The sequence below is a fragment of the Lissotriton helveticus genome, chromosome 7 (genome assembly GCF_964261635.1).
Source record: "Lissotriton helveticus chromosome 7, aLisHel1.1, whole genome shotgun sequence".
NCBI classification, from domain to species: Eukaryota; Metazoa; Chordata; class Amphibia; order Caudata; family Salamandridae; genus Lissotriton; species Lissotriton helveticus.
In genome coordinates this window covers 176,916,966-176,941,653 of record NC_136068.1, presented here as the reverse complement: position 1 = coordinate 176,941,653, position 24,688 = coordinate 176,916,966, and the positions used below count along the sequence as shown (strand labels likewise).

Below are 24,688 nucleotides of genomic sequence, written 5' to 3'. Positions count from 1 at the left end.
AGCCTGAAGGTGAGTGAAAAGGGAGAGGAATGGGGATTGGTAGGAGTATTGAGAGAGAGAAAACAAAATGTTTTGTAAAATAACTAACGTTTTTGAGACCTTTCAGAACCGAGAGGGAGAGAGAAAGAGTGTGTGCATTTCTGTCTGTGTGTATGTACAAATTCCTGATGAAATCCAACAAACAACCCACCATACCTGACCGAAAGCACCGGTACCCAACTATGTATCAGAAAATGGGAAGATATAACACCACACACCCCCCCAGTGATGCTATGACCATGGCATTCATACTCTCAACACTCTATATTTGGTTGCTGGTATCTGTCACATATTTTTTATGCTGTTAATGAATCCAAACCACGAATGAACTATATACTGGCCAGCTGGATCTTCACAAAGAGACCAGACTGCCTTGACGTTGGTGAATGAGAATCCAAGACCATAAAAGGTGCCCGGACACTATACCAATGATAGTAACATAACATGCCATTATCATCACTTACAACCACCCAATCAAAAAGTAGTGAGCAAAGAATTAGAGGGTAAAGGCTGAGGATTCACTTCAAGCTCCAGGAGAATCCCAGGATGAAGTGAAATATTGACAGGAATTAAGTTTGTCTGGACTCTGTTGTGAAACTATCATTGTTTCTTTTTATGTTAAGGTATGACTCTGCGCAAGACTGTGCGAGATGCCACAGCAGAAGTGGTGGATGGAACCATCCAGCTGACAGAAGTGATCCTCAAAACGCGATTAGAGAGGTGAGGCTATCGCGTAGACTTTTCATGCTTGTGTGCAACTGAATGCTTATTTGTGACCCCTGTGCTTCATTTAACACACCCATCCATTTGACATTTTCAAGTACCTCAGTCCAATATTTAGGCTGCACAAAATTATTGATGTTTAGATGCAAATAAATACCGTTCACCACTCTGCAGTCATAAAGTGCTATCTTCATAGGGCTAATTGTGGCTGCATGAAGCATCAGTTTTAGCCACAGGGATCCACCTGTATCACATGAAAGACAACTGAAAACCTAAAACAGAGTTAGGTTTGTTGAAGTCCATAAAGCACTAGAGTCGATATCTAAAGCTTTCTCTGGAGGCATAAACTTTCACATTCTGAATTATTTGCTACAGAGTTACTGCTCAAACCCCATGTTATTTTAAAGGCCACTTGCCTCACTTACCTCCTGCTTTTCTTTCAAGCATTCAATTTCTAACACAAAACTATTACTTAGATTCGGGAGTCTGTAGTTTGACTTTACTGATATTTTGAAGATGTTACCATAGCTCATTTGCTCTAACTTACCATAAGGGCCAGCTCCCCTTTATGAATGAATGAATGAATGAAGACTTGTAACGCGCGACTTAGCCAAAGGGCATCAAGGCGCCGAACCATGGAGGATTTTTGCCGTAAACTATAAAAGTTATTTTGTATGCACTGTTTTACTCACTGTGTCAACAAACCCAGGCCCAAAATAAGTTTCATGAACTTATTAACAACTAAACAATCTTGGATATTTAGCAGAGCAACACAAAGTGACAACTGTAGGAAAATGCCCCTTTTTGACATGGTCACCCCCACTTTCTGCCTGGTATTTGATGAAATTTTGACAGAGGTGCACTGGGTTCTTGCTATCCAGGGCCCCAGTGCCAGCTCTATCTCTAAAACTGTATAATTGTGTTCCCGATTGGCTATAACTTTTGGCACCCCTTATGAGTCAATTTTAAATGGTACCGCTGGTACCAAGGACGCTAAAGAGAATCCCCAAGGGCTGCAGTATGCATTGTGCCATCTTAAGGGACCCATCAGCACCTACATGCAAACTACCATTGCAAGCTGCGTGCCTTGGTGCAGAGAAAAGTGAAGACATGACATGGCACACCTCCTGTGTGCTATGCTGTAGGAAGCTAGCTCTTTATATAGTGGACCAAAAAGAGGTTCATGGTGTAAAGAGTCCAGACAAACCCTGATTGGTTTACAGAGGCACACATGGTATCCCAAATGCTTTCTTTTGTGGTAGTGTCGGCAAGAAGGTAGGCTGATCAGAGGGTAGTGCTAAGCTGTAGCTGCTGATGTAAAAAAAATGTGATGGGGTGGGAGGGTGAGGGGCTAAAATAATAATAATAATAATAATAATTAAAAAAAAAATCCCTGCCAGTCATCCGCTCGCCGTGCTGCTCCCTGGCATTTTCCTCTTCGCACAGGATGAAGCTCCCAGCTTCCCCTACAGCCAATCCCGATGCACAGCGTAGGGATTGGGCACAGCACACTGGTTTTGCGCTCTATTGGGAGCTCAGAGCCCGTGCCTGCTGATCTCTTCATCTAGCGATACAGCTAGGTTGGAGAGATGTCAGTGCGCATAAGGGTTTATCGAGCCTATGATGACCGGCCAAACCCTCATGTGCAGGGGTGCAGGACCTACCACTCCTCCCCTCCTGCAGTGCTATTCCCCCTCCCCCGACTCGGCCTCAGGATGACAAATAAAATTATCTGCATTAAGAACATTTTATTTTTCATTTGCCTCTGCGGGCATTGGGGTGATGCGCCTCTGTCCCTGGTGCTAAGCATTTGTACTGGACTTTGCGTTTCAGTGCCTGCTAGCTGCAGGGGAGTAACTCCTCTACTCCAAGGGTAATTGCTGGCAATTTACAAAGTACTGGCAGCCCACCAGGGTTCTTGGCAGGAGTTAAGTTGCAGGATGAGTCGCTGGGTCTTGATTGTTGAGACTTAGAGTGGCAGGCATGGTTTGGCCCAAACGTCCACAGCAGTCTTCAGTTCTTGCGGCTCTCTGGGTCCTTCTCTACTTGATCAGTTAAATCTGAGTTCCTGGTGTCCGGTGTGCCACCTAAATTCTCCATTTAGGAGTCTTACAGGGAGTGACAGGTAGTAGCCAATGGGCTACTTAACTTTAGGGTGTCTACACCCTCTAAATAAACACTTCCTGTGGGAAGTGGGCATAACCCTTACCCAGAAAGCCAAATTCATCCAAAACTAAGATGGTGGAATTTTAAAAGTCATGTCCACTTCAGGTAGCCCACCTTAGGAGTGATACTAGCCCGAGAGGGGGAAGACACCTCCTGACTTGCTAATTTTCCCGCCTGTCCTGGTGCCAAATGAGCCCGGGACAGGGGGCGGCATGTCCCCTTGTCTGGGGAAGCCTTAGGTCTCTTCTCCCTTGGAGTAGATAAGCTACTCCCTACCGGTCCGCAGGTACCGAAATGTCTGGTACGGTCTACCAAGTTGCCGCTCCTCTGCCAACCTGACGCAGCCTCCGCCCAGGAGGAGGACCCTGTGCTCCTGAAGGTGAGATCTGTTCCTTCACCAAGGGAGCGGACCCCAGGACAAAGTGGAGCTGCACAGGACCAGTATCCAGGGTACCCTACCCCTTGCAACAAGCACAGCTCATGAGGGTCCAATCTGGACTCCTCACCATCACCAAAACTGAGCAGCCGTCGAGGGACATAAGCACCACAGAGACCCACTTGCAGAGTGGCCCAGCAGTCCTGATTTTTGCAACCTCAACCGGCAAGACTGATGACTGCAAGGCTCAAAGATGCATGGAACCCAGCTGGCCTTTCCACTCTGCCCCGAGCGCTGTGGCTCGGGTACTGACGAACGAGCTGGGCTCTCTTGTCCGCAGGACGCTTGTGACCCGAGGTCCCCGTTGGGAGCTGCCGAACTTGTCCCCAAGTCCCCTTCTGCAGCCTGTTTCTGGGTGGCCCCCTTTTTCTGCCTCGCATAGCATGCACAGTTACCAAACAGACAATCACCTCTGCATCCGGATGCCTCCGCACATGTAACGAGCAACTTCTGGTAGTACTTTGAACCTTGGCCCCTACGACCATAAGTCCCGAGGAGACCCCGGAAACTGTTTGTAAATAACCTGTATGCTATGTATTCCTTTTCCCCAATAGGAAAACATTGTGCATAAAGGTGCATTTAAGTAACTGTTTTAGTTACCTGCAAAATTCAATATTTAAACAAGTAGTTACTTGAGAAGGAAGTTTTTGGTATAAAAATGAATGTAGGAATACAACTTATTTTTCTAAATCTCGTATTTTGTTCTTGAGTGTGTCTCATTTATAACAATATATAAACATGTAGTATAACAAATGCTTAGCACTACCATCTGATATGCCTGAGTGCTTGACCTCATCACCACAAAAGAGAGCATTTGGGTTATCATGTATGCCTCTGTAAACCAATTGTGGTTTGCCTTAATTCTTTACACAGTGTACCTCGTTTTGGTGGTCCACTATATAAAGAGCCAGCTTCCTACCACAACACAATTTTAAGTTGAGTTATCTCCTGGAGAGATCCAGCCACCCCATTCCATAACCCCTGCGATGCCCGGCATCCCCTTACTGAGTGCGGAAAGTCTCCTGTCTCTGTTCGGCATGTCAGAATGGTAGGTGACAACTTCCTTCTCATCTGTCAGTTTCTCTCTGTAATAGAACAATGTATGTTTTTAAATTGAATAAGGCTATGATGTGCTGATACACCTATTCCTCTTGGGGACATTAAAGCTTCTTGCAAATTCATAACCTGAGTAGGGCCTAGATCTGCCTCCCAGCTTAACCTAAAATCTGCAACGTAATTGGCATGTGTATTACTAGCATTTTTTATGTCTGCAAGATCATCTGGTCGGAAAATCTTTCTTGTTTAGTGGGATGAATTCTGAGTTTTCCTTCAGTCCAGTACACAGACAGTCAATGTCTGAACTGTAGAAATCTAAACAAATTGGGATTTGAGTAGCCCAGGCATTTCTTGAATAGTTTGAATGTTTTAACGAGTCTACCAGAGATCTTATCACTGTGTTGAAACCCTTAGTATATCCTAGCCTGAAAATACCTCTAAAGCCACTACTGGGGCATGATCGCTCCGACACATAATGAGGTTTGAAGTATCATTCTCATCTGCCAACCGATATCTATAATGCCATAAGCTGATTCAATTTTTGTAATTGCCGGCTGTGCCCTCAATGGCATGCCCCCCCTCCCACTTACAGAAAGTGTAGAGGGTCAGTTGTCCCAGTACCCATCTTCTCACCATTTAAAAAGCCTGGTCATATCTGGGGTTGTAGATCCACTCATTACCACTATCCAATGCACTGCACGGTAATAAGCAAGGAAGACTGCAATAGCAAGGCTGTGCTCCAATCAGATTTTCAACTTTTAGCAATACTTACTCCGAGTACCCTGTTCTTCCACATGAAGGAAAAGACCAATGAGGTCAGGTTTGAAAGCCTTCTAGGTATTTTTTTAGGAATATTTTGTGAGTGTAGGAAAGTGCCCCTTTTTGACATGGCGACCTTCACTTTTTGCCTGGTATTGGTTGCAATTTTGACATAAATGCACTGGGTTCCTGTTATCTAGGTTCCCAGTGCCAGGTCTCTTTCTCTAAACTGTACCATTGTTCTCCCATTTGGCAATACCTTTAGCTTCCTCTGTAAGTCCCTAGTAAGTGGTACCCCTGGTACCTAGGGCAAGGAGGCTAAAGACGGTCCCCCCAGTGCTGCAGCATGTATTGTGCCACCCTAAAGGCCCCTCTGCAGCAACTTGCAAATCGCCATTGCAGGGTGCGTGTCTTGGTGCAGAGAGAAGTGAAAACCTAACATGGCACGTATCCCTGTGTGCCATGCCTGCTGACACTGCATGCAGTATAGGTAAGACCCCCCTACAGCAGGCCTTGCAGCCCTAAGGCAGGGTGCACTATACTACATTTGTGGGCATTTCTGCTCATGCAGATATGTCCTTATGATTTCTGAGTCCTTTCTTAGATATCACAAGTGAACAGGGAAGCCATCTTAAGTGCATGTGCTTGACCGTGGTAAAAGCAAGTTCCCCAGCTACATGATGGCTTAAGTGAAATCTATGGTGTTTGGTATCAAACGCTGTGTATTAATAAATCCAGACTGATTTCAGTGCTGGATTTGTTAATACATGCACCCAGAGGGCACCATAGAAATGCCCCCTGAAACCTATCAGCCTCTAGCCTGCTGGCTGACTGGTGCCCAGATGTGGTTCCCGGGCTCACTGTGCCACTGGATTCCAGCTACCCTGGCTGATTAGGGGTAATACCCCGAAACCGGTCCCAGGATGCTTGTTTCTAGTCCAGGAAGGACCTCGCTTGGCAGTTCGGGCTGGACTGTTCCCATGAGGAACAGGCTCAAGACTGCTTTGCATACGACTGGGTCTAAACTGGAGTGGCAAGGTGAGCAAAAGAACAATGGAGTTAACCCAGATCTGTTGAATGGGGTGAATGTTTGATTTGCTCTGCATTCCGTCTATCAATTGTGTGTCTTAGACCAGCCTGCCACCACTAACCGGTTTCTGATGCCCTGCAGGTGAGAGCCTATACTCTCTGAGGGCAGAAACCATGTCTACCGGCCCTGGGCTCATTTGACACTAGGATAGGTCGGAATCTCGATATGAAGGGACACGTGGTGCACTACCAAGCCAGTCACTCCCCCAAGATGAGCTGCCTGATGTGCCCCCTTTAGGAACATTCCACCATTTTGGTGATTGGATAATTAGGAACTCTAGGACAGGGTTATGCCCACTTCCCCCAGGAATTGGTCATATTGGGTGTGTAGTGACCCCAAAGGTAAGTAGCCCGTTGGTTACTACCCTTTACTCTCCTTAACACCCCTTAGTCTAGTATTTAGGAGAGCCTGTGAAACCAGGAAAGCAGATTTTGACAACCTGAGAAGGAGGGCACAGAACAGCGAAGAGCAAGAACTGAGGAGCAGCAACTGACTTGGCGTCAACCCTGCGGGCCTGCCTGATGTCCCCGACAATTGCACCAAAGACGACTCGTCCAGCTGCTCCCCCTTCATAAGCCTGGGAAGACTGCCAGCACTTTAAGTATCAACTAGCATCTCCCATGGAGTAGTGGAGCTACTTCCCTGCAGGCACCCAAGAAAAAACCTTGAGGACTTTGAAACATGAAAATCTGACACCGGAAAGTGCCACTGCTCTCTTGGGCCTCCCAGCCCGAGTCGAAGTGGACCAACGAGTCCAGAGGCCGTCCAGAGTCGAACCCCACCATGGGTTTGCCCAGAATGAACTTTCAGTCGCCTCCTGCAGCCTCTTTGTGCAGGCCCCCTCAATTGCGAGTGTCTCCTGCAACACTGACCTTACTCCTAAAGACACCACTGCACCCAAGCCCTACATCTGGAGAAGTGGACCGACTGTGTCCCTATGTAGCCGAGTATCTCAAAGACCGAGTTCCCCTGTGGGTTCAACCAGACTTTTCCCCAAATCCCAGCTTGCAGCCTCTTTTTCCCATTGAAACCATTGGGGCACCCAAAGCCGTAAATCACCTCTGCACCCAGTGGCTCCAGAGCTACTGAGGAGACCTGTTGATGCTGCCTTGGACCATGCCCCAGACTTACTTTAACTCCAGAAGATTGGTCCTGTAATTCGCTGTTAAGTATCCATATGCAGTGTGTGTGTTTTTCCCCCATAGGAAATAATCACTGCATTAGAGACAATACAAGTGTATTTACCTGCTTTCTTGAAAACAACTTCTTTAAAAAGTACTTACCCAATAACTAAGTTCTTGATGTCTAAAAATATATAAAAAAGCTGTGCTATTATTCTGAGTTGGTGTGGATCTCCATATTCAATCTGTGCATAATTTATTGACTGTGTATACGCAACAATAACAGTCCTCCTTGATAAGCCTGAGGCTGCTCGACCACAATACGCCCAAAAAGAGCATCTCGGAATTGTTACAGGAAGCCCCTGTCTGTATAGAACGAAACCTTATCTGTTCCTTTTGGAGACCAGTCAAAGCAATCTATTATAGGGTCTGATCTGATCAATGCAACCAGTGACCTACCAGCAGTAGCAAATAGTAGCGGCGACAAGAGAACCCATTCACCAAAGCTGTGACAGTGGCTCTGTATATAGCAGAAAATTCTGCCTCCCAGTTGTAGACAGTCCACCAAAGCAATGAACTAATTCCAGTCAATCCTATCAAAGGCTTTCTCAAAATCGATCAGCAGGTTTTTCAGTGGCACCCTGTGTTTCCCTGCCAATATGAGCGCAATGTTTATTTGCTGTATATACTTGATCTACATTGCATAAAGCCACATTGATCCTTGTGTACTAAAACCTCGGTCACCATCAGCAGATAGGTAGCAGGGATCTCATCAAATACTTTGAACGCTATATTAAACAGAGATATGGGTCTGTATGATTCACATCTCTCTGGTGGCTTGCCCACCTTGGGAATGATGGTGTAACCTCTTCTCCAGGGCTACTGAATGGTTCTAGAAGATGGAATGCGTTTCATATCAAGTATTTGATTGATAGATGTTGAAAATTTGCCCTTTCTGCAGGGTCTCCTCAGATTTTGTTATGCCTCTGCTGAACTCTATTTTTCTGGCTATAGAATTCTGTTCTTTACCCCTGCTACATGATGAAATTGGTATTCACCTAATTGGCATAGTTAACATACCTATAGTTTCCTAGTATATAGTACCAAAGTGTACCTAGGGCTTGTATGTTAAATGTCACAAGTAGACTGTAGCAAACATTGGACCTGCCAAAATGACCCCTTTTGACAGGCCAACCTTAATTAAAATATTTATACGTCACCCCAAAGTAGGCCTTATCGTCCCTAAAGCAGGGTGCATGGTATGTAAATGTAGGACATGTAAACTATTAATGTTTAAGATGTCCTTACATTGCCCAGCCCTATAAAGCTATTTCACTGTGTCAGTATTGACAGTTCCACAGGAGAGCTCTTGGATGGCATATTAAATACTAATTCTGTATCTCGGGAATGGAAATAGCTAGAAAAATTAACAAACTGTTTTTAATAGTTACTAAAAATCCAGTTCAATAGGGAAGTCCGATTTTTCTCTACATATTACAGGAAAGTAACTTTCTAAAAGTTACTTTTGCCCTGCTTGAAGTCTCTAGACGCTAAATCTGCACTTGACTCTCCCAATTTGGCCTGCAAGTAATTAGAATGAATGAGGTGTGAACTTGCTCCCAGGAGCAAACATTAGGCTAACTTGAATGGACAGAGATGACCAATTTGAACCTGACAGAATATGTAATTCTAGGAAGATCCTTTTTACATTAAAGTTTCAGTTCCTGCTTAACTGTCACATCCTGCTTGATGTGAGTGGGATGACCCTATTCCTGAACAGTTAGTAGGTACATAACTGACATTCCTGTAAAAACGCAGACAAATGCTGTCCACGCCTTGGGTGTCTTCCACTACAAAAGCATTTAAAGCTAAATAGATGAGATTGAATCCGGTGCTCTCAGTAGGAGTGCATCCACTGCCATCTTGGCCCCTTTACATTATGCCCTACTCAAGATGGCTGTCTAGTTCAGGTTTGAAGTACAGCTCAGTAAGGATTCAACTTTCAACAATGTTCGGAGTCTCATAGTCATCAAACAAACATCTATAATTCATCTCTTTTCTCCCGCTGCATCTTTTGGTCTTTCCCAACAGTTTTTCACCCACCATCAAATCGACATCTAAACACAGTCATTTATAATAATGAAAAGCCTATTTGAACAAACTTAAAGAGGATATATGTTGCTATAATGTTCCTATCCTCATGATTGAGGCACGCCTTAAAGCCCTAAGGGGCCTGTAGTATATTTTAGTATGCAGTTAACTGCAGAATTCTGCAGCTCTGATTTTTAGTTTTATTATTTACGTAACTGGCTTGACTGAACAGACATTCTGTTCTGTGTGGTAATATCTGGTGGGGACGCCGTCAACTATTCATTGTTGAAATTTGGATCCGCTCCTTGCAAGCTGCTGTTTTACACATGAGAAAAGAGCTCTTTATAAAATTTTAAGTGAGTATTATACTTCCCATGTTTGAACATTTGTTAGTAATCATTTACCTTTTAGGCAAGGAAAATTTATTTTTCTTAGTAGAATTGAGCATTCTTGTTGTGATTTATATGTTCTTTGTAGCCAATATTAAACTTAAGTGATGATGCATATTTTTTACCTAAACTGTCTTAAGGTGTGTTGGCAGCCATAGATCTTCTCCTTGTTACACTACACTGGTGTTGCTCCTGTGTGAATACACACACATGTAATCCTGTGGAAACATATTCTGGTTCATTGGCAGTATCTTCACTCATTTATTTTGGTGTGTGTTCACATGATTTTGATGGATTTTGGTGGACCACTTATGGGAGCTTTACTTGTCTCCCTTAGGTAATTCCTCTAGGGCTTTTTTAAAAATCAGTTTAATTTTTTATTGCACTTGTATAGCTTAACTACCAACCTACATATTAATGTCCGTTTATTGTGGTTATACATTGCAAACATGACAACCAGTTTGAAATGGAACAATGCTAACATTAATGATAAGCATGTTTATAGACGGTTAACATACTTTATTAACACAAGCGTACATGAAAAGGAAAGAAAAAAGAAGCTCCTTTTCCCTTGGTGGTTAGGACCAGGCAGCAACAATAAAGATATGATTAAGTGAAGAGCAGAACTTAAGAATACATACTTTGTAGGACGGTAATGCTTGTCATGATCTGCACCAACAACTCTAGGGGCGAGCTTCTTTTAGCCAGTGAGACAACTATCTCAACATATAGAAAGGTTAGCAGTAAAGTCTCCCGCGCAAATAACAGTCTGCATGCACAGAGATGTCTACGGGGGCTGGGTGTCCTCTTTTGACTTCTAGGGTTACACCATGGTATTCAACAGATCCATGCCCACAGACCCACTGCCCCTTCTCTGCAGAACGTGGAGAGTGTCCCCCGCCCATTTAAGCAGCTCTATGGTTCAGGCATCGAGGTGTGAGGCTTGCGATGACTTCCACTCCATGTGTATTGGCTTCTTAGCCAGAACCCACACCAAATCAGAAAATCTATTCTCCATTTTATCTGTCTTTACGTGTTTGAATCAATCCAAACTTTGGACTTGAAAATACAAGGGTAGTTTATGTCAGTGACTACCCACCATGTCGCAGACTGGCTTCCAGAAGGCAGCGAGAGCCAGCAATGCTAGTACATTTCCACTATGACTTAACATTGAAATTATATGTTCTGCCATCCTTATACCTCATGCAGGTAAGCATCCACAGGCTAACTGTAGTGTGCTTTTTTTAAAACTTTCTTTCAGTATTTCTCGGGAGCAGCTGATGTCTACTGGTGGAGTGTGGGAGGCGTGTGAGTTGGTGATCAATCTACCTAGAGGTATGATCCAGGACCGAATTCTATGTGACTTCTTATATTATATGCAAACATTCCTGTTTTAGAAGTACCCTGAGCAGGTAATGTAGTGCTAGATTATATCTTCAAACATACACCAGACAGATGCAAGCCATGTAATATACTGCAATCTGGAATGTTTAGGTTCTCGAAAATCAAGCATTGAATCAACTAATGATTCTAGACTATAAATGCCAGCCAGAATTGTGTATGTATGGACTGTGCTTCTAATGAACTCCTAGGAGGGTTGCGGGGCGAAGGGCAGTTATACTGGTATTAACACGTTATTTTGGCATGCTCTGTTTCACATCTGTCTCCCTTTCTCTAGATAATCAAGCAGCAGTGCTGGCAGTACTCAGTTCGTATCTTGGGATTGTGAAGGATGCGCTAGAAGAGATGGAACAGGTGAATCCGCATTTCATTTTCTTGATGGCTTCTTTGGACCTCTGGGGCTAGAGACAGAGCTTTGCCCCAGGTAATACACCTCTGTTTTTCTCTTTCAGCACCCAAGTAAGGAGACATTTTTTCTTTGCGCGGTTCATGCCCATAGTTAACCCCTCCAACCCTCGTCTGTTTTTTTTAAAACCTCTTGCGACATTTTAATGATCTAAAGTTTATTTTATTGTGTTTCTGCCTGTTTTATGGGTGTACATGTTTGATAATTTTACAGTTTGCTTCCTCTTTTTCCATCGCTTACCTTTTTTGGAATTCCTTATTTCCTCTATAGCTGTTTTGGTCTTTTGTCACCAGGCCTACCTACATTCTGTCTCTTCATCCTCAGACACACCCGAATAGAGCATCTCTGCTTTCTTCTTATCAGTCTGTCCTTTACTTTGACTTCACTTTTCTCTTTAGGCTCTGGACGATGATACAGATCCCTTTGCGGATATTTTAGAAGATGAAGAGTTGGGAGTTTGGGGCAATCGGGACACTTACTGGTCTGAGGCAGATCGACAAATCCATGCGCCCTGTATGGGACTGATGAAGGCCTCTAAAGCATGTCTAAAGAAAGCGATTACAGCACTCAAGGGCCAGGGCAAGGCAGACACCCAAGAACACGTGGCTCAGTTGGACGACCTTGCAGATATTGCAAATGAGATAAGCCCCAGGTAAATATTTCGGGTTTCTATTGGTGTAGGACTGTGCGTAAGATGGGGTGTTAGTTTTGCAGTCTCTGCCTTGGTAGAGCGAGAGTTAATGTGTAGTAAATGCTAGGTGCCTGACTGATTGCAGGTGGATGTTACCGGGCAGATACCTTTCTAGAAAGAGGGTATAACTTTTGCGTCTTCACTTGAGATAGGAGAGGTTGGTCATTTAGATCCATTGTTCATCTGCCTACTTTCCATGAGGGGCAAACTGGTCTGCATTGCTTTGATAAGGAATTGGGATGCCACAGCTGAGTTAAGATTCGCCTACATAGAATGATGCACATCTAATTTGTCATTTGTTAGTATCTTTGGCAAATTGCCTCCACTGAGGAGTTGATTCACAATTACTCTTCTACTTGTTAATTTTCACTGCTTGGTAATGAGTTGTTTTTCTGCATTTTACTTTTGTTTTCTATCCTTCTCCCCTTGTCTTAAGCGTTGATGAGCTGGCCCTGAGCATGTACCCTCCCATGAACCATCTACCTGTGCGTCTGAATGTAAGTACTCGTTCTTCAATAAACATTACTTGAAAGAACCAATCAGTGAAAGGAAACTACTTCACCACGTTACAAATGCTTGCAAAAGCAAAACCTACGCATACTCTCCCTCTGCTGTCCTCTTCTTCCCCTTTTTCCCTCACTGCAGCTGATTCAAGACCTTAAGTTAAGTCATTGATTCTGTTTGGACTCGGCAAGCTGAGGTTGGGTCCAATACTGGGCTTGTTGTCAAGGTCAGCAGCTTAGACATATTTTAACTTGGCCGCTGTCAGATTGTTACCATACAGGTCAAATCACTAGCTCTCATCTGACCTACTTTCTGGCCGCGTTCATCTTTTCTAGCTTTGAATCCAGTGCGCCTCACCACAGATGCATCATAGAGACCATGGAATATGTGTGCACTCATTTCCTTCCCAAGGGGTGACTTGTTTTGTAGTGTAACAATGTCAAGGTCGTCTCACTTCATTTAGTGCCACAACTTGTTTCTTTTGGCTACAGATTATTCTGAAAGCAATTCATGACTGGGGGTTCTCGATTACCTAGACAAAGTTTTCCCTCTTGCCTTTGGGCTTCAGGTTATCAAAGAACATATAACAACACAAACTCTTGCATGGCCTTCCTTTCTCAAAAGGATATTGGCCACCAAGACTAGCCCAATGCATTTCTAAATCTGCATAACCACTGTCTTGTCTGTGTACTTTGTTTTTCAGCCCAGATTTAGAATCCGTGAAATACAGATGCCAATTTCCTCTTGGCAAATGAACAATTAACTTGGGTAAAGCACTGAGCTGTATCTCGGCCCTGCTCTCCTCCAGGCTGGCTCTGTGAATACTAAAAGATAGCTGAAACGGCTTTGCACCCAGTCTGTTAACCTTCATATATTCATCATAATGGATGTCTCCCAAGTTCAGTTTTGGTGTTGCCTTGCCCTTTGAAATGTAGACATTACAGCTTCTGGTGAGCAGCTGGCAAGGAAGTGGGGCTCACTTTACTAGGGGAGAAGGTGATCTCTCTAGATATGCTTTATCTGAACTCTGAAAACTGCTTGTCTGTTAAGTTCAGCATTTTACTTCCCATAGTGCAGAGTGTGGACGCAGTTGCTCGTCAGAATCCACCATATGCTGCATTGATAGAAATGTAGGGCCTAAGGTAGGGTTTGGTGAAGTGGGAGCTCTGGCTCAAATTGGTGGAGGGGAAGCTCCCACCTGAACAAGCTCAAAGTTCCTCCTTATTTGTGGAGGTGTGGAACTGCTGTTTGAACACTGTTGGGGTCTTGTGGGGCCCTTCTGTAACTGGGCCATCACTTTTCATGCCTCAGGAGGTCCATCATATGTGGGACCGTTCAGTCAATTCATATTTTCATTACCAGGGCTAGAAAAATCAACACTGGTCCTGAGGGAAAAGAATTCGCTGCATATCAGAACCCAACCCTCACTCTGTGAGTTTGGTTGTGGTTTTGGGGAAAAATCAGTAAAAGAAAAATGTCAAGGAAGCCACCATCGGAAGCACTTTTGCTGAAATAGTCAATAAATGAGATACATGAGTCAAGAAGGAGATCCACACTAATTTCTAAAATTAGCAACTATCTTTATATATGTTCGGGCATCAGAAGAAAATCGTTCAGTAAGTACATTTCTAAATAGGAATTCTTTTCAGTTCAGAAAGTGTACTCCGAGCAATTTTTAAGTTGTGGAAAGGAAGAACAAGTTTTACAAATGGGTATAATAGAGCGCTTTACAGGACCAATCTGCAGGAGTTATGGTGAGTAGTGGGCAAGGTCCAAGGTAGCACCAACATTACACCAGCAGCGGCAGGAAGGCTGCTGGGCGCAGGGTGCACCTTTTTGGAGTTGCTGAAAGATGCAGGGATCAGTTCCGCTGTCCCACGGAGCTCTTGGGTCTTTATCGAAGGCAGGCAGTCCTCCAAAGTTTCTGGAGTCCACAGCTGCAGGACGAGTTGACTTTTTCGATGAGTGATGCAGAGAGGCTGGCAGGTCTGGTACCAGGTCAGCTGCCTGTTCTCTTCTCTTTGCTTTTGCTGCTCTTCGGTGTCCTTTCTCTTCTTAGGGCGTTAGGATCTGCTCTTCTGGTGCCAGGGGCTGCCCTAAATGCTAAATTTAGGGGTGTTCAGGGAGTGTTGTAGGGTAGTAGCCAATGAGCTACTGACCCATGGGTTCACTACACCCTGTACATGACCACTTTCTGTGGGAAGTGGGCATAACCCTGTCCTAGAATTCCTAAGTACTCTATTGCAAAGATGGCTACTTCCGAAAAATGGTGGCCAGCTCAGTGTAGTTCACCTTGGGGGTAGTACTAGCCTGGGGGTGGCACACCTACCTGACTAGCTAATTTTTCAACCTGGCGAGGTGCTAAGGGGTCTCTGGACAGAGGGTTTTGGCTTCCTCTCGTCTGAGGGAAGCCAGAATTGCATTTCAAAGGCTGAGGCTCTTTGAGGCTTGCCAGCCTAGCTAATCAGTAGGCCATCCTGTGGGAGGGGGTGTGACACCCTTTTCCTGGACAGGCTTTTGTTCTGGGCCTCGTAGAGCACAAGGGCCTCATCCTAGGAGGTCAGAACAGCATCTCTGGCGGCAGGCTGGCAGAGGCCAGTCAGCAGCCACACCAGAGGCTGGTATGTTTTCAAGGAGCACCTCTAAGGTGCCCTCTGGGTGTACGTATTGATCAATCCAACACTGGAATCAGTGTGGTTTCACCAATACAAGATGTTTGATACCAAACATGCCCATCTTCAGTGAAGCCATCATGTGGCTGGGGAACTCATTTTCACCAGTGTCCAGCGCATGATTTAAAATGGCTTTCCTGGTCAGATTTACTGGCAGTAATAGAACTGACCAGCACAGGGGGCATATCTGCTCATGCAGGTATGCCCTCACTCGTAATATTCAGCAGCTGCCTTAGGGCTGTCAGGCCTGCTGTAGGGGTTACTTACAAATATGGCATGCAGTGGTAGGGGACATGGGCGCACAGGGATGTGTGACATGTTGTGTTTTCACTTTTGTCTGCACCAAGACACTCAGCCTGCAATGGCAGCATTGTATGTACTTGGTGAGGGGTCCCTTAGGGTGACACAATTCGTGCTGCTGCTCTTAGGGACCCTCTTTAGTACCCGAGACCCTAGGTACCAGGGGTACCATTTATTAGGGACTTACAAAGGGTGCTAAAGGTTTTGCCAATTGGGGGAAACCATTGTACAAAAGCTCTAGCTCTCAGGAACTGGTTAGCAGGAACCCAGTGCACTTCCAGTCGAAATCACACCAGTTACCAGGCTAAAGGTTAGGGTGACCATGTCAAAAAGGGGCACTTTCCTATACAAGTTCTTTAACCAAATCTTATTCACAAGCTATTTGATATGAACTGATTTGTATACCCCAATATTGGTTAATCATATTCTACAACCATTGGGGAGACACTGCTTACCCACTCTGCTCTTTTTCTATACAGTACACATTAACTTTTTTTTTTCTTTCCCCGCCTTTGAACTTTGTCTCTACAGCTGACCTTCCACAAACTTAACTTGAGAAATTCTGACATTTTGAAAAGCTTCCTGCAATGTAATCATACCTGTCCACAAGAAGTTACTCACCTTGTGATCATAGTTTACAGGACTTTCCTGTCCTTCAACATGCCTCCACCATCTATTCCCCACCCTAGTGTTTCTCACTCATTTACTGATCTGGCCAGAACAGTCTACATGTTTACAGTTATGGATCATGTGATATGGTTAGGTTTTAAGCACACTCTGCTAATAGCATACTTACTATTTCATACTCAACCCTAAGTGACTTTTTTTCTTGTCCTAGCGCAGTCTTGCGTATGCTAGTTTGCTTAGAACTCTGCTACATCACTGAGAAGGGAGATTTACGAGACAGAAGCATAATACATTAGCCATTACATAAGCAGGATTTCCTACCCTCTTTCAAATGAATTGGTACTTTTGGCAAAGGTGTTGCCATTGTGCGCTTTTGGAGTCAGTTTTGCATTCTGTATCCTTTTTTTCTTTCCTGTTCGCCATCAGCACTATTGTTTATAAATCTGTCACCATGCCCTACCTTCCAACACCCAACCTACTTCCAACCCCCTCTATTGACACATCCCCAGAAATATTCATTTAAGTGAACCTCTACAGAACTCACTGCAATATTTTGGTAGTCTTAGTGCAAATCCAATAATTTTGTGAAGGGCCTCAGAGTACCATCCCCTACATTTACTGAATGCCACAAACTTACTGATTCAAACTCCATCCGAACATTGACATTCGTTTCTTTGTTTTTAGGCTGCCAAAGTGGCGTCCGTGTTAAAGAAATTCTTGGAAATCACAAAGTGAGTACCATGCTGCAGATGTTTATTCTACAGCACCTAAACATTGCTAAGCACATTTTGAATGTAACTTTTTTGAATAACGAAATATTCATCAATGGCAAAGATGTTGCTATGCTCTTCTCGTCAGTGGAGTGTGGAGGAAGCGGTTTTAATTCCCGAGTTGGAGTCTGTCCCTGCACAATGTTGAAAGTACAGGAATCTCAGTCTTGTAGCGGTATCCTCTATACAATGTGCAGCAGTTGGTGTTCTTTGTAATGAAGTCCTCCTCTTTAAAACTGTGTTTAAAGCAGATGAAGCTTTTACCATTGGTAGAAAATAGGCTTCGCTAGCAATCTGCGATAAATTTGAATTGTTTGGTTTGGACTAAATGTACTTCTGACCTAATGGTATTCAAAGCAGTTAGTGAGTGAACAGTCATAATGGACATCTAGTCGATAAAGACTAGGCAGGTTTGATTAGTATTCTAGTTAAGGTTAGGATGAAAGTTAGGTTTAAAGTTAAGGTGAAAAAGTCAGGGTTAGGGTGAAGTAGAGTTGATATTAGTGTTGGCATGTGGGTTAGAATTAGTTTAGGCTGATGACTAAACGGAATCTTGTCATTAGGACTGACATTCAGGTTGCATGCAGTATATAGCATATAAATAATAATGGGCAAATGTTTTTTTTTATAAAGTCATCATGTGAACGAATTTTAATGATACAACCCCAAAAGATAATGTCCCAGCGGGTATAATACAGCCATGTCTTACGGTGCACAAAAAGTGGCAAGGATGCAAGCATGTATTAGTAGTATATTTGTAGACTGCAAGCCTACCTGGGGAGCAGCAGAACTCTAACATTACCCAGAAGAGTGGGTGCTGTTTAACAACCAGTCAAACCTTATACAAATGACGTGTGTGTGTATGTATGTGTATATGTGTGTATATGCAAAAAGAATACGGCCTGCGCTTTAAAAAGGAACACGTGGGCAATTCAAAATGCAAAGACTTTTTCCCGTGATCAAGGCTCTACGGAGCAGAAACGTTGGGACTGTGAGCTTCCTGCCCCTGTTCATTTTCACGAATAAACGAATTTGAATGCAACTCAGCCAGAGTCGGTGCACCTTTTTCCAGCGTGAAGGAGGGATCGTGTGAATCTTAATGCTGGAAGCCCCGCACCAGCAGCACTGGCCGCCCTGCCAAGGTCGTGGGCTCCCTGCGTGGCGAATTGTGGATGGATATATATATATATATATATATATCAAAGAGTAAATCTCAACAAGCTGTGGAGACAATAGTTATTAACAAATGAGGTCTCTTAAGTGAGCTTTAACCATTATGTGTGTATTTAGGTAAGTGTCTGGAAATGTCCGGGTCCCCAGCTCATGGCAGAGCTTTGTCCCTAGACAGTACTGTAGAAGCAGTAGTAAACCCAGGACTGGTACATGTACTTGCAACCTTTGGGGAAACCCATTAATCAGCTAATGTATTCCTTAGGCTGAACAGAATAAATTGGCATCCTACTTAAAAATTTGCACAGGCCCGAATAGTAAGTGATCCATGGTTTCCAGTTATCCGCATCGAAACCTATAAACTTATCTTTCTCCTGTACGAAAGCTAATCCTTGTCTTGAATAACCAACATGACAAACAAAGACACTTAATGCACCATCCTTGTACCTAGCAGCATGTTGCAAGAGACTGAGAAGAATGCTTCTTGTGGTGTTTGTGCCTTCAGATGTTGATTTTCCGTTGCTGTTGAAGGACCTGTAATGTCTGCTTACTCAAAACCGGTCACCTCATTTGGTACCGCATGTGCAGTTAATTGAAAAAAGGGGTTTGTTCTTAGTGCTGTGTTCACCAGTCCTGATTCCGTAGAAGGGTTCTCCTTAACAAATGCCCAAAGTCTGATTTTAAGGCCAAATGGTAGGGCCAATTCACATCTAACATATTGAGTCTTGGGACAAAGCCTGGTCCCTTTTCTAAGACTTGCATGTCCATGGCACTAAGTTGATGGTTGCTGAAGTTAATCACTAGATTGAGGTATTGCGAGTGCCTGGTTTATTGTTCTCCGCCCCCGCTCCTGATCACCATTTGGCGTTGGTCTAATCATTGGTCCATGGGGTTGTTGTCTTTTAGTTTTTGTCTCACCCTGAATCCCCCCCCCCCCCCCACCCCACCCCTCATCCTCGTCCACTGACCCTGCCTAATAAAAGATCGTCTTTTGGGTTGGGAACAGTACCTCAGGGTAAAGTGATAGGGGTTAGGCCAAAAACCAAATGGGAATGTGGGTTGGGGAATTGTAGTTTGAGAGTATGTTGATAGCCCCTCTCTCACTATTGTCACTGCTACTACTATGTTAATTTGAACTAAATGTCCAATTTTGTGGTGTTGGTCTCCTCCTCATTCATTCTTAGCCTCAGTCTGATTCTCTCTTTTGGTATAATATTCAACAGTAGCATATGGGTACATCCTTCTATAGTTTTGTGATCTTTGATTGGTTAAGGAATGCCATATACGGGGTCGTATCTTGATTAATCTCATCTAACCATTTTTGTAGACTGTGATGTGCTCAAGAGTTTTCAAGTTGTTTTTGCTGGTGTGGAGTTTTAAAAGCATTGTGTCCGATAGAAGTTTTGCTGTGTTTATTATCAGTGCCAGCCAGTCTCTTCTGCCCTTCCATGCTATGTTTAGCCATTCTTTTTGAAAGATCAGGACGTCCATGTAAATCCTGAGTTCGTTGTCAGAAATATGACCTCATGTTGCTGCTTTTGCCAGTAAGTATTCTGTGAAAATTGCTCCATACAAGACTATTTTGATCTGGTCCCTTGTCAGAGTGGTCACTGATTCCCGGTCAGCTAATTGAGAGAAGGATTGTGGTATGTTAATGTCCCCTAATAGTGAGGGTGCAGTTAAAATGTTATTGTAGAAAGCTGGCTATTTATGTGATGTATCAATAATCTGATACACCATGTAAAGAGTCCAGGGATTCCCTTATAAGTGGGCATTGGCTTGCTTTCGATCCCAAAGTTCTCTGTTAGGGGGTAGTGTGGTCAAGCAGCCTCAGGCTTAACACATAGGAGTGCAAGACATCTACAAATACACACAATAGTCAATAAATGAGACACACAACTCAAAAAGGTCCACACCAATTAATAAACATAGCAAGTATGTTTATTTATGTGTATATGTTCAAAAGGTGGACATTGTGCTATAGAAAGAAGAACAGATTCTGCAAACCGGTATAGTACAGTGACTTGTGGGATCAATCTCCAGGAGTTAAGGTGAGTGGTGGGCAATGTCCAAGGCATCATCAACAGTACACCACCAGCGGCACGAGGGCAGCTGGTTGGAGGGTGCAAAACAGCATCGGAGCCCAGTGTTATTCCATGTAGATCGGTTTCTGCAAAGAGGGTCTGCAGGCTCTGGGTAGGAAACTACTAGGGCTGAACCAACAGGGGGGCTCAGGCCTCATGATGCTCTGGGATGGAGGGAGCACCTTTGGTCCTCTTCTACACAGCCCAGGGGCGGCAGTTGCAGAGGTGTCCTTAGGTGTCTGTTTTTCTTTACCGGAGCAGTCCTGGTAGAGGGGACCTGTGTGCAGAGGATGCAGGCGATGAGGGAAGGCCCATGCGGGTGAAACCACGATGGACTCTGAGTCAAGAGGGCTGGGGGATCTTAGACCACTGGCTTGGAATGACGGGTGTAGTGGTGGCTTCAGGTGTCTGGTTTGGTGGTCTGGAGGCCTCTGTGTCGCTTCTTTTGGAGTTGCTGCAAGATGCAGGGAACAGGTCTGCTGTTCCACAGGAGGTCTCAGTTCTTTATTGAAGGCAGACATTCCTCCCAAGTACAGGAATCAGCTGCTGCAAGAAAAGTCAATTTTGGTGCAGTTTTCAATGAGGGGTGCAGACTCGCTGGCGGGGCTGATACTAGGTCAGCTGCTTCTTCTCTCCTCTCTGCTTTTCCAGCTCTTCAGCTTCCTCTCTCTTTGTAGGTCATTAGGATCTGCTCTTCTGGTGCCAGTTGCTCCCCTAAATACTCAATTTAGGGTTTTTTAGGGGAGTGTAGGGTAGTAGCCAATGGGCTAATGTCCCTTGGGGTTACTATGCCCCGTATATGACAACTTCCTGTAGTAATTGAGCATAGCCCTGTCCCAGAATGCCTAAGTATGCCATCACAAAGATGGCTTTTGGAAGAATCCTATCCACCTCAGTTTAGACCATCTTAGTGGTGGTGCTAGCCAGGTGGGTCGCTAGCTAATTATCCCGTCTGTCATGGTGCCAAGGGAGTTGTGGACAGAGGGGGTTTGTTTCCTCTCTTGTGAGGGAGCCAGATTCCCATTTCAAAGGCAGCAGCTCTTTGAAGCTTCCCGGCCTAGGTAGGCTAATCAGCAGATTATTCTGTGGGAGAGGGTCTGACACCCTCTTCCTGGACAGGCTTTTGTTTTGTGCCTCTTGAGAGCACAAGGCCCTCACCCTAGGAGGTTTGAACAGCATCTTGCGTGGCAGGCTTGCAGAGAGCAGTCAGGAGCCACACCAGAGGCTGGTATTTTTTAGGGGGCAACTCTAAGGTGCCCTCTGGGTGCATGTATTGATATATCCAACACTGGAATCAGTGTGGGTTTACCAGTACAAGATGTTTGATACCAAACATCTCTAGCTTCAGACACGCCATCATGTAGCAAGGAAACTCGTTTTCGCCAGTGTCGACATCACGTTTTCTAATGGCTACCCTAGTCACTTGTACTGGCAGTAATAGGACTGACCCGCACAGGGGGCATATCTGCTCATGCAGGTATGCTCTCACATGTAATACTCAGCACCCTGCCTTAGGGCTGCCAGGCCTTCTATACAGGTGCCTTACAAATGTGACATGCAGTGGTGGGGACATGGCACACAGGGATGTGTGACATGTTGTGTTTTCACTTTTGTCTGCATCAAGACACGCAGCCTGCAATGGCAGCCTTGCATGTAGGGGTCCCTTAGGGTGGAACAATCTGTCCTGCTGCCCTTACGGACCCTTTTCATTGTCTCAGGCCCTAGGTACCAGGGGTACCATTTATTAGGGACTTGCAGAGAGTGCTAAAGGTTTTGCCAATTGGATAAACTATTGTACAGTTTTGGGAAAGAGCTATTGCACTGGGGACCTGGTTAGCAGGAACCCAGTGCACTTTCAGTCGGAATCGCATCATCTACCAAGCAAAAAGTGGCGGTGAACATGTAAAAAAGGGGCACTTACCTACACCGGTTGAGGGTGCACGATCAGTACAGCAAGGCCACTCTGGAAGTGGGTCTCTGCGGTGTTGACATCCCTCGTCAGCTGCTCCTTTTTAGTGTAGTACAAAATGGGATGATGGACGGCGTTTGAGCAAATCAAACACTCACGCCCAGTCAACTTATCTGGGTTTAATCCATCACCATTCTTTAGCTCACTCCGCCACACCAGTTCAGACATGGCCAGTTGCAAATCAGTCTGACCCTATGCCTCATGGGAACAGTCCAGCCTGAATTGGCAAGCCATGTCTTCCCTGGACCGGAAACAGGCATCCTGGGACCGGTTTCAGGTTCATAACCCTCATCAGCCAGGCTATCTTGAATCCAGTGGCAAAGTGAGCAAGGGACTCATGTCTGAACATACCCTGCCAACTTAGGGCGAACAAAGCGATTCAAAGCCCTTTTAGTGTGGTGGCAGTCTGGACTGGGCTATCATGGGCCTTGTTTGGTGCAAGGGGTCCGGTGTCCCATGTATTGGCCCTGTGCTCCTCCAGCTGGTCCTGGTGTCCTCTCACTTGGTGAGGGGACAGAGCTGACCATCCGCAGCACAGGATCCCCTTCATGGGCAGCTGCTATGTCGGACTGGCTGGGGAGCAGCAACTTGATAAGCCAGACTTTGTTTTTTTGGTGCCTGCGGACTGCAGGGGAGTAGCGCCTCTACTCCAAGGGAGATTACTGGCAATTTGCGAAGGGCTTGCAGTCTCCCAGGTTTCTTGATCAGCTGTAAGACAAGTCACTAGTCATGATTGTCGAGTCTGGTGCAGGCAGGCAGGGTTTGGCATCAAAAGTCCACAGCAGTCTTCCGTTCTCGTTTTTCTCACGGCTCTTCTTTGTCGTCTTCTCGATCCGTCAAATCTGAGTTTCTGGTGTCGGGGTGCCACCAAAATGCTCAATTTAAGGGCATTAAGGGAAAAGTAGTAGCCAATGGGCTACTTACCTTTAGGGTATCTACAGCCTCTATATGACCTCTTCCTTTGGGAAGTGGTCATAATCCTGACCCAGAGAGCCCAATTCCACTAAAACTAAGATAGTGGAATTAGAAAAGTCATGTCCCCATCAGGTAGCCAACCTTAAAGGTGGAACTAGCCTGAGAGGAGGACACACTTCCTGACCAGCTAATTTTTCCGCTGTCCTTGTGCCAAATGAGCCCGGGCAGTGGGTGGCATTTCCCCTGTCTAGGGAAGCCTTTGGTTGCATATCAAAGGCGGCAGAGAGCTTTGAAGCCTCCTCCCTTGATAAGCTGATAACTTAGCCATTCTGATTGGTGGAGGTGACAAGACCTCCGGCCAGAGCAGGCATTGTTTCTCCCCTCAGATCGTGAGCTCTTACCTGCAGGGGTTCAGAAACCAGTCTGTGGTGGCAGGCTGGTCTACACTAGTCAGCCAGCACACTAGTAGTCGGTAGGTTTTCAGGGGGCACCTATGAGGTGCCCTCTGGGTGGGTGTATTACTAAATCTATCACTAGAATCAGTGTGGGTTTATTAATACAAGATGTTTGATATCAAGCTTCTCTAGTTTCCGTGAAGCTATCATGTAGCTGGGGATCTTGTCAATACCAGTCTCCAGTACATGTACTCAAAATGTCTTTAGACACAAAAGGGGGATAGAACGGACTGTTTTTTAATCAGGTCCAGCATACATGTCTGAAATAACAACAAAGCAAAAGGAGTATGCAGTTCCTCACAGTGGGTGCAGGATAATAGGTGTTCAGATTGAAATAATCAATGTCATCGGTGGAGTCAGGATGGTGTGGAGAGGGAACCGCTCCTTCAGAAAAAGACCCTCACACACCTAGCCAGCTAGGTGTCGTGCTTCATCATCGTGTCTGCTCCTTATCGGGCAGGCGGTGCAATGCCCGATCAGGCTCCCGTGATGGGGCCTATTTGGCGGAGATCTTTTTTCCTTATTTGCCGATGGGTGAGGTGCATTTGAGGGCCATGGGTGAGTGTAGGTGTAAGAAGAGTGTGGGTGTAATTTTTAAAATAGGGTAAGGGGTCCACTCAAAACAATTTTAATGACTGTGGCCTCTATCCTAGTTAAAAATATGCAACAAAGACGCGTGGCTTCACTCTAAGGATGTGAAGAATGCGTGTTTGTGGATTAAGGTCAACATGTTTCTCGCCTTAAAACCTATTCGTTGGCTATTAATCAGGACCAGAGGGATATACCTACACTTTTTGGTAATGGTCAAATGACAATGTGGGATGTATAAGTGACCACCAATACAGCACCCTAAA

At 44.9% G+C, this 24,688-nt stretch overlaps 1 protein-coding gene across 1 annotated transcript in view; it reads left to right on the top strand.

The window, feature by feature from the left end:
- The window catches only part of CCNDBP1 (cyclin D1 binding protein 1), a 120,043-nt gene that overhangs the window by 88,874 nt on the left and 6,481 nt on the right, over window positions 1–24,688 (top strand). The window contains exons 5-10 of the mRNA XM_078651883.1: window positions 663–759; window positions 11,132–11,205; window positions 11,549–11,625; window positions 12,076–12,329; window positions 12,805–12,865; window positions 17,156–17,202. Coding sequence (XP_078508009.1) covers window positions 663–759; window positions 11,132–11,205; window positions 11,549–11,625; window positions 12,076–12,329; window positions 12,805–12,865; window positions 17,156–17,202 — 610 coding nt within the window. The remainder of the gene's footprint in view (window positions 1–662; window positions 760–11,131; window positions 11,206–11,548; window positions 11,626–12,075; window positions 12,330–12,804; window positions 12,866–17,155; window positions 17,203–24,688) is intronic.